General features: G+C 34.2%; 1 protein-coding gene across 2 annotated transcripts in view; it reads left to right on the forward strand.

Moving 5' to 3' along the window:
• LOC115230230 (protein CutA homolog) overlaps positions 1 to 9,889 on the forward strand; it is a 30,547-nt gene extending 20,658 nt beyond the window's left edge. For both annotated transcript variants that reach the window (XM_029800448.1, XM_029800456.1), the window contains one exon: positions 9,369 to 9,889. In XM_029800448.1, the coding sequence (XP_029656308.1) occupies positions 9,369 to 9,796 (428 nt within the window). In that variant the 3' untranslated portion in view covers positions 9,797 to 9,889. The remainder of the gene's footprint in view (positions 1 to 9,368) is intronic.
• Positions 9,890 to 10,145: the final 256 nt, after the last annotated feature.

A 10,145-nucleotide genomic window follows, 5' to 3' on the forward strand; every position in this document is an offset into this window, starting at 1 on the left:
GGCAATGTGAGCAAAATATTTTAGTGCCTACATTTTTGAAGTAAAACTGTTTTGTTTGTTTAAAATATTTTCATTTCTGTTTTAAAAAGCTAAGACCTTAGAATGTACCTTTACCTGTTTTACTCCTGAATTTCCATACATTTTCAGAATCTAGTTTACCATTTACTACATATTCAACAAATGTTGTGAAAGGAAAAGTTTGCAAATTATTTTCATTAACTATGGGTGCAGATGTGGTTGTCTGGTTTAAAAAATTTGTTTCTCAACCACATGATTTTGTTTTCAGCCCCACTGCATGGGGAAGTGTCTTTTACAAAACAAGGCTAACCAAAGCCTTGTGAGTAAATTTGGTAGATGGAAACTGAAAGAAGCCTAACGTGTGTGTGTTTGTGACTCCTTGTCTTGATATTGCATGATATTTATGTGTGGATTCTTATTTTGTATCATTTCCAGATATCTTGTATAGCTGTTATTAACATGTTGGAGCAAGCATAGTCAGTATTTACATGATATTACAATGCAGTATTGAAATATAGACATAACAGTACAGCTTCTCAATCTCAATCATGTGGTTTCAGGTTCAGTCCCACTGCCTGATACCTTGAGCAAATGTTTTTTTACAATAACCCCAAACTAACCAATGCCTTCTGAGTGAATTAGATAGAAACTGTACAAAGCTCATCTGTGCCTCTGTGTGTGAATGTTTATATTTCCTTAGTGTGCATGAAAAAGTTCTGAACTATGGACAGTTGTTGACATTTTTCTGTCAACAAATTGCCCACTAGCTCCTTGCATTTGAAGTGGTGTGGAATAAGAATCCAAGGGTCAATAAACGGAAGGACATCTGATTGTAAGACAGTGCTGCAGTAATATGTATATATGTCTAACCCGTGTTAGCATAGGAAAATGTACATATAATAAACTACAATATATTAGTGTAATTTATTTTTATTTGCAAAGCTATGATTTGTATAAACAATTGTGATGTGTTACTAATACAAGAAAAGTGGAACTAATAAAGTTAGTAGTTTCAGATGTGATGCTTTACAGTTCAATACTTTGGTTGTTTTGGATCAAAATTCTTTCTGTTGCCTTCATTTCTCATGGACTTAGTGAAGTACTAATAATTTACTATACTCTGGTCAGTTCATGTAACTATGCTCTAATACAAAATTGGTCTTGCACTTGGATAAATATCTTATATCATGGCTTGTGTTGATTCAAGTTTTATGAATGAAATTGGATAGAGGGAAGCTGTGGAAGCCCATCAGTTGGATTGTACTTGTAATTCAGAGATCCAAGTTGGTAATCAATCACATCGATATTATGTTAAGAGTACATATCTGTGGAATACTTGGTTAGGTTACATATGGGAGAATGTACTATTGCTGCCTCCACCATCTGTTGGTATTTGCTTGGGTCATCCCAGGCAACCCTCTGAGCAGTCCCCATCTCTGCAAGATATCTCTTCATTTGCTGTGACCATATGGTATGTGGCCAACCAACAAGCCATCACCCCAGCAGGATCCTCAGAAGAGAACACAATGTGCAGGCTACAACTTGAAAAATTAAACAGCTTGACTATACAGTCTGAGCTGATGCTTCCAAACCATACAAGTAATAGAATGCATCTTCTAATTTCTAAGTATAATCATTGGTTGGATATAAAATCAGACCATTGGTAACCCATGGTCCTAAAAGCCCTAAATGGTGTCCAAGAATAAGATGGGGAAGACCAGAGACCTGAAGACCCAAATCTTGGCCCTCCTGCTCAGGTAATTCAATGAAGAGGTGTGGTTCAGTTGGTCAAACAACTGAATACTCACTTTTGAAACTGATGTGATGATCCTTTTTCTTTTTTTATTAAAATTCTGCTTCAAGTCCAAAGGAGTTTATCCTGTTGTTATGATTTTCAAAAGGAGCAAAAGTTTATCATAGACCTTGAGTTAAAGAAAATTGATTGGATAGAATGGAATGTATACCTACCCTAGTATATAGGTCCTGTACTAAACTAGCTTTAACTTGGCTGTTAAAAGTTTGTTAGAGATAGACTTCAAATGTAACAATTTATAGAAAGGAGAAAAGTACCTCTTTATTTTGAGTATTTGGCCCTAGATATACTTAAGTAATGATGTTTGTTGTCATTTCTTTTATTATCTCCTTGTGCCATGTAGTCAATGGGATATATCTAAACATTCAATCAACAAACCTGAAGTCAGTATGACATAGCAGCATTCATTAAATATTTGAAGCTATTCGTCTTCCTCTTCCTTCCCATCTTTCACAAACATACACATACAGAAACATCATAAACACTTCCACTATTTTCTCTCAGCTTTTCAGTTATAATTCTATTGAAGAAATACACTGAAAGTTATCCACTGGCTGGAAAACAAAATTACTTTTAAATTCTATCAAATAATACATTTATATTACTGTCATTGACACTTTGAATATATTTTCTAATTATAAATGAAAGCTGAATTACTATAAATAGCACCTCGTTATCTTACTAAACTGTTGGCATGTTTGCAGGTTTTCTCTGCTCTTCCTTTCAGTGACTAAGATTTTAATTAAAATATTCTTAGCCATCCATAAATATGTCTATTTTTAGTGAATTTTATATATTATAAAATAGAATAGTTCTAAAAGTTCATTGATTCATTCATCTTTTCATCATTGTTTATTAACCTATGCTAGCATTAATTAGACAAGGAGTTATTTTAAGGCAGGATTTTATGGTTGGATGCTCTTTCTATCATCAGCCTCCATCTGTTTTTTCATGTAAGGGAAAGGGAAGGGATAGCAATGTAAATGGTAAACTCACTCAGAACATCTTTTGCCCATCCCCTGCCTAGTTGTATCTTTATGTCAGCAAGGGATCTATTCTTCAGAACACCTATTACATCTTATTAGCAGATTATTGTATCTCACATTTTCCTCTATGATATATATTATCATCATTTACTGTTGATGTTCCATGGGTTGCATGCATTAACTGGATCCAGTAGGCTCAAGGACTGCATCATGCTTTGGCATTGTTTCTATGGCTGGATGCCCTTCCTAACACCAATCACGTTACAGTATGTACTGGGTGCTTTTTTTGTTTTTTGTTTTGTACTACCAGCACTAGTGAGGTTCCCATACAACTTGCAACACTACAAGCCCTAAGGGAATGGCTTTCTGTTAAAAGTTGATAGTAAAAGTAAACAACAAGGAGACAAAACAGAACAGATCTCTTGCTCACTTTCCAAAATTTATGATTTCAGTCATTTCTAACACAGAAACACTTTGGAAATTACTTTCTCCAAATATTTCAACACAGACTTTCAAGGAAAGGATATAAATAAATAAATAACTACAAACTAATAATGAGATCAATTTAATCCTTTAACATTTAAACTGGCCTTATCCAGCCCAGATATTCTACTTGTCTTATGTTCAAACTGGCCAAATCCAGCCTCTCACACCTACCCTACAATGTCATTCTAAAAATAAGCAATCACATCTTTAAAAACTCAAAGCTACAAAATACTACATGATTAATTTTTTAAAACATTTGACAAAGTAATCTGAATACTAAAGAGTTAAATATACTCCCTGCTCTGCCCTCCCTCTCACATAACTTATGAAAGTGCCTTTTATTATAGCCTTGGGCTGACCAACACCTTAGAGTGAATCTGGTACATAGAAACTGAAACTTGGGAGTATGTGTATAGATATATTATGGTGGACATCTACTCCTTGCAAAGCTTGACTACTTCTTTGTACCTATAATTGCTCTTTCATAGTAGGAGATCTGAAATGACTTTTGAGCTCTGAAAAGTATTTGTAAAGCTGATCACATGTCCTGTAACAATGTCTCATTTCAGCATGGCTCCATTTTCCGCTTGTTCATTATGAATGTTCAAGTGCCACTTCAATCCTCCTTGTGGCTTGCGGGTTTTTTGTCAGATATTGCGCGCGCGCACACACACACACAGACACAGAGTATGTAGTATGTGTATATCTCTAACATGTGTTGGTTTGTTTGCATCTTCAAATTTAGTGGTTTTTTTAAAAACAGCCAGTCAGGCAGCACTGGCATTGGCCACGTTCAGATGGTGCTTTTTACGGTAGCACATTAAAAGCACCATCCAAACATGGCTGATGTCAGTGCTGCCTGACTGGCTCCTGTGCCAGTGACATGTAAAAAGCACCCACTACACTCTTGAAGTGGTTGGCATTAGGAAGGGTATCTAGCTGTAGAAACATTGCCAAATCAGACTGGAGTCTGGAGCGGCCTCCTGGCTTGGCAGGCCCCAGTCAAACTGTCCAACCCATGCTACTATAGCATCTGCCAACCAAAGCCTTGTGAGTGGATTTGGTAGATTGAAACTGAAAGAAGCTCATTATATGCTTGTGTTTTGCCTCTTTTTGATTGCTCATTAGTTGTAAATGCGCATCACCATCACACAGTGTCATTTGTTTTCAATCTTTTGTGAAAACATGCCCAGCCATAAGGAAATAGTATCTTGCTTAGAAACAGGTGAAGGTTGGTGACAGGAAGGGCATCCAGCCATAGAAAAATCTACCTCAACGAGTGTGTATGTTGATTTTTCATTTTCTTGTGTAACCCAAGTGGTGCTGACTCTAAAATTATAACTGGTTGCTCCATGCCTTTGAAAACTGCTGGAATATAAAAATCTCCTACCTGACAAACAGGTGATGGTTGGCAACACAAAAAGCATCCAACCATGTGGTACTTCAAATTAGTCCCCATTCTGATCCATGCTAACATCAAACAACAGACAATGAATGAACAATTGTTTCTTGCTTTAAGCTTTTTTCTTGGACAGTTTGACAGGGCTGCATTGAACTCCATGCATGGTTTCTGTAACTGGATGCACTTTCTAATGCCAACCACTTTTCAATGTATACTGACTAGGTGCTTTTATTGTGCCACCAGCTCTAGTGAGGTGGCCATGTATCTTGCAAGGCAAGGAAAGGCAAAAGATGGCTAGACAATGTTTACATAGGGGCTTAGTGATCAATTTCTGTTTTCTAACCTTTTTCCATAGCTCAACAATGCTCAGGTCCCAAGGTTGACAAATTTAAAGAGCTTGCATGTTGTCTGTTCTTTAATAACTTGACTATTATATTGTTTTAGCTATTTTAGTTTCATCCTCTTGCTGTTATAATGTCAGCAATAGCAATACTTAGCTTTGTTTGGAAAGCAGATTTCTCTCCCCAGCCTCTCTCCTGCTTTTAATAAAGAACAACTTTGTATTTCTTCTCTTTAAAATGTTCAAAAATTCCCTCTTTAACTGATTTCAGTGTTTTAAGATAACATCACCATCTAGTGTTTTATAATCTATTGGAGTTAAACTGAAATGTTTGTGCTTCTATGTCATAATCATTCTATTTTAAGAGTAACGATTGTGCTTTTATCCACTTTTCCTTTAAGTTGGGTTATACAAACATTTTGTTTGAAGCAAAACAAAAACACAGTATAACTTGATAATGTGTTAACTTTCCCAACTTTTATCTTTTCTCTGGTCATCTAGGCTCATTTAAAAGGCGGGCTTAAGAATGTTTTGTTCAGTTCTCTGTTCTCAGGTTGATAAAACATGTTTTAGATATATTTTATATCAATGTTTAAACTTCTGCTCTGCAACATTTTGATAAAAACTCTAACTTCTTGTATCTTTATTATCAGTTTTTAAATTTTAAACTATTAATCCTCTTTTTTAATTAAGTGCTTCCTCTCTCAAAATGTATGTGCATAATTATTATTTTTAATATGTCCTAATACAAATATTTTTAAAAAGTTAGTAAATAAAATGTTTGTGCCTTTTTAGGAAATTTGTTGGTGCAGGTGTGGCTATGTGGTTAAAAAGTTTACTTCCCAACAACATGGTTTTGGGTTCGGTACCACTGCATGGCATCTTAGTCTTCTACTTATAATGCTTGGTGCTGACTAAAGCCTTATTAGTGGATTTGAGCAATGGAAACTAGAAGCCCATTGTCTGTATATATTGAGCAACCATTGCTCAATATAGAAAAAGCCCATTGTTTGTATATATTGAGTAATGGAAACTAGAAGAAGCCCATTGTATATATTTGTGTTTCCTTGTCTTGTCAGCACATGTTAGTTGTAAATGTGTGTCACTGCCATGCAAGCAGTGTCGTTAATTTCCAGTAGTTTGCAAAAACATATCTGACCATGAGGAAATATCACCTTGCTTGGAAAAAGGTGGAAGATGGTCGCATGAAGGGCACCTGGTTGTAGAAAATCTATCTCAATAAATTGTCCAACTCATGCAAGCATGGAAAAGTAACTGATGTGCTGGTGGCGGTGGTGGTGGTGGTGATGATGATGATGATACTTGCTTGGAAAATAGTTGAAACTGTAAATATGCTAAAATTTACAGCTTCTATATCCATTACAATACTCTGAAATTAATACTTCGTATACATTGTTATAAATCTTTGTTTCCCTAACTGCTACATCCCCACCTTCTTAGAATATTATTTTGTTGGCATTAGAGAATTTATAATTTGCTTTTTGTCTTGTATTTATTTACAACGTAGTTACTTAAAACCAAGTTCTTTTGTATGTGTAAAGTTAACGCCCACTCAGAGTTTCCAATATCTACTGCTGGCTACTTTATCTATATTTCAGATTCTTTTTTCTTCTCAGAACTTTGCTTTATAGCTGGCATTTATTGTCAGTGTTGCCAAGGGAAGCTGTAAAACAGTTGTTCTGGACTACCAGCTTCCAGTTTACTGTACATTTATGGTAGTGAAACTTCAACTCTCTTGTTCTAATACACTTGTAGTTGTGTATTTTATTAGTTTTGTGTGTGTGTGTGTGTGTGTGTGTGTGTGTAATACAAGGAAGCAAATTGCTTTGTGTTTCTTTAATAAGTTTAATGTAAAAAAAATGTAATTTTATTTTTTTCCTTATGTTAAATTGTTCTCCAAGAAATCTCACAGGGGAGTAACAGAAGTAGTAGTCATGTTAGATGATAGGCAGCTATGTACTATATACAGTGGGAGAAGTATAGTTTATTTTTTATTGAGATTGTAGCAAAGAAAAATAGGTTTTTTTAGAGAATGAATATGGAATATGGTGGATTGATTTGATAATGAGGAAGAAATGGTCAAGGATGTGTTACAGAATAATATATCTTAGGTTCTGGAACATATGGGGATTGATACAACACTTACTGTATAATAAACTAATATAAACATAGACTAAAATAGCAATAGTACTGTTTATCAAAGATAATTCTTCCTTGTTTGCTAACTGAAATACAAATGATGCTCTAATTTATATTGATAATTTCAGAAAGAACATTTTTATAGTGGAAGAGCTCAGTATCCACATTGAAAATTATCCATTTGGCTAGTTCAGTATCTCTGGTGGATATGGCTGGCTATGACAAAAGAATATTGTTAATTAACTATTGTTAACTGATTAAAACTGTTGATCAGCTAATTATATACTGTTATTTGAAGAAAGTAATGTAGAATTATTTTTGGAGACTAAGTGCAAAGTAAGCAACACATTTAGAAAGGGGTATGTAAAAAAGTCTGGTGTTAATCTGGATGCTGTTACATGATGTACCCATTATGATATATATATATACATTGTGCACATTTAAAAAGTACATTAGTATTACACTTGTTTTATTGGCTATAAAGAATTTGTAATTTACTGATAAGACCTACTACTGGTACCATGTAAACCAGTAGTATCTGTTCTATGGTCAAGTGGTCAACAAATGAACAGCTCCCTCACTTGAGTAGCTTGCTATTCTTATGAGAGGAGGGTGTCTAGACACTTTGCTATTCTTATGAGAGGAAGGTGTCTAGACACTAAAAACAAGACCTGATGAAGGATGGATGATCTCCTTGTGGGCCAATGGTCATCCAGTTGGGGAAGACAATAGCAAACCACCTTAATGTTTCTGCCAAGAAAACACTATGAGAAAGTCAGAATAAAGTAATGCTCTGACTTCATCCACTGGGAGAGCTTATGCTTGGAAAGACTTTCATTGTGATGCAAAAAGCCTATGATACAGTGAGTATTATACTGGGTTTAAGTTTGCTATAATGTCCACTTATTAAAATAGGTCTTCTGATAAATCATTTAGAGGTTACTCAGCAAAATGTGAAAATGAAATGAAGGGTGGAGCTTGCATGTGTAATCAAGGCCAAGCCTTGCTATAAAAATTTGTTGTTAATTAGTGAGGCAATTATGAAAGTCTATGGTTGCTGAAAACCTTTATGTGAATTGAGGTAGCACTTATACTCACTTTAAAATATAATCAGATCAAACAGGAAACATTTATCTCTGATAACAGTTTTGTTATTTAATTTTTTGGAGATAGAACAAATAGATTTTATAGGGTAAGAAATATAGCTAGAGTTGGGAATCAAAACAAGGCTATATAGTTTCAGCTTGCTTGGAGATTGCTTCTGCACTACTCAAATTCTTAAAAAGTAGGGAGGATGTACTGAAGTTATGAAGTTACAAAGCACTAAAAGCTTATAGACCCAATAGGTGGTGGCAGGGAGAAGTGGAGTAGGGAGAGAGGAAAACTTGTAATATAGGGCTGAATTGAGATACAAATAGGATGAAGTTTGGATTTTTACCAATACGTGGGACAGATGCCATATTTCTGATGTAACTGCATGGGGTACTTGAGAATGAACATACTAACACCATCAAGAATTTATCTGATCATGGACTAGAATGCTAATTATATAAAAACAAAGTTTCTTGATTAATCTGAATTAACTCTTAACTTTCACTATAGTTTGATTGCAAATTATAAAAATTGAACAGCTACTGTTAATTAAAACAATTTAATCCTATACCCAATGCTATTATACATTTACTCAGAGCTTACTTTGAATACAACAGTTACTAAGCAACCTAACCTTACTTTATTGTTTACTCAAAGCATTAAACATTTTGACTTTTAAAATATTTTAAAGATTTTTAAATTTTCCTCCACCCAAAGTTTGAGTTTATATGGTTTTTAGTATCTAATTTCTCCTTCATACAATATCACTCTTTCTCCTTCTCTCTCTTTTTCTCTTATGTTTACACTTACTCTGTTTTCTCTCCTTGCCTCTCATAGTGTATATCAATATTTTTCTCATTTCTCTACACCTTCTCACTTTTCCCCACTTTGTTTTGTTCATATCTGAGATGTGAATACAATATATTTTATTTATTTTATATAAGATTATATATTAACTCAACCAATGTTTGCATCTGTTATTGAATGTTACAAAAAATACTTATTTGTTTTATTTAAATTCCATTACATGTTGCTTAATTGATTATATCTGTTTTTATCATCTTTTTTCAGCTCGATTTGGATTTAGCCGTATCTTGTCACCATTAATTATGTCTTCTGGTCCTATACACCAAACCAACATGATGATGTCTGGTAGTGAAACGAACTTCAACCAATCTGGCGTCTACTCTATGGCATTTGTAACGGTGCCTGATATTAATGTAGCCAAACATATTGCTGGGGGTTTGGTCCGAGAAAAGCTAGCAGCTTGTGTCAATATAATACCTGGTATTATTTCTGTGTATGAATGGGAAAATGAAGTAAATGAAGACCCTGAAATATTATTGATGATAAAGACCCGGACTTCTCGGGTCAATGATGTTGTTGAATTTGTTCGTGGCAACCACCCATATGATGTTGCAGAGGTAATATCAACACCAATTGATAAAGGCAATGCTCCATATCTTAAATGGATTGCAGATATTGTACCACAAAAGTAATTTTAATAGAGTAATTTACTTCTGAAGTTGAAGTTTGTGTAAACCATCTAGACATTTAAAGAGACTTAACTGAAATAAAATGTTCTTATTTTCTATCTTGGAATTTGTGCTCTGCATCAGTATTAATTTATCAAACTAGTAGAACTAAGCACAGTAAAATTATTCTGAAATTTAAAGTTCTAATACTTTTTGTAAAAGTGACTTAGTAAATTATTGAGAACAAACATTTTTTTTTAAAGCTACATTATTGAAAAGCATTTACTGAGTAGGAATATTGAAGAATTAAATGCCTACTTTTCTTTTTTAAAAATGTTTGTCAGTATTTATTGCTTTGTTTCTTTTATTTTTT

This window comes from Octopus sinensis, linkage group LG2 (genome assembly GCF_006345805.1).
Source record: "Octopus sinensis linkage group LG2, ASM634580v1, whole genome shotgun sequence".
NCBI lineage: Eukaryota > Metazoa > Mollusca > Cephalopoda > Octopoda > Octopodidae > Octopus > Octopus sinensis.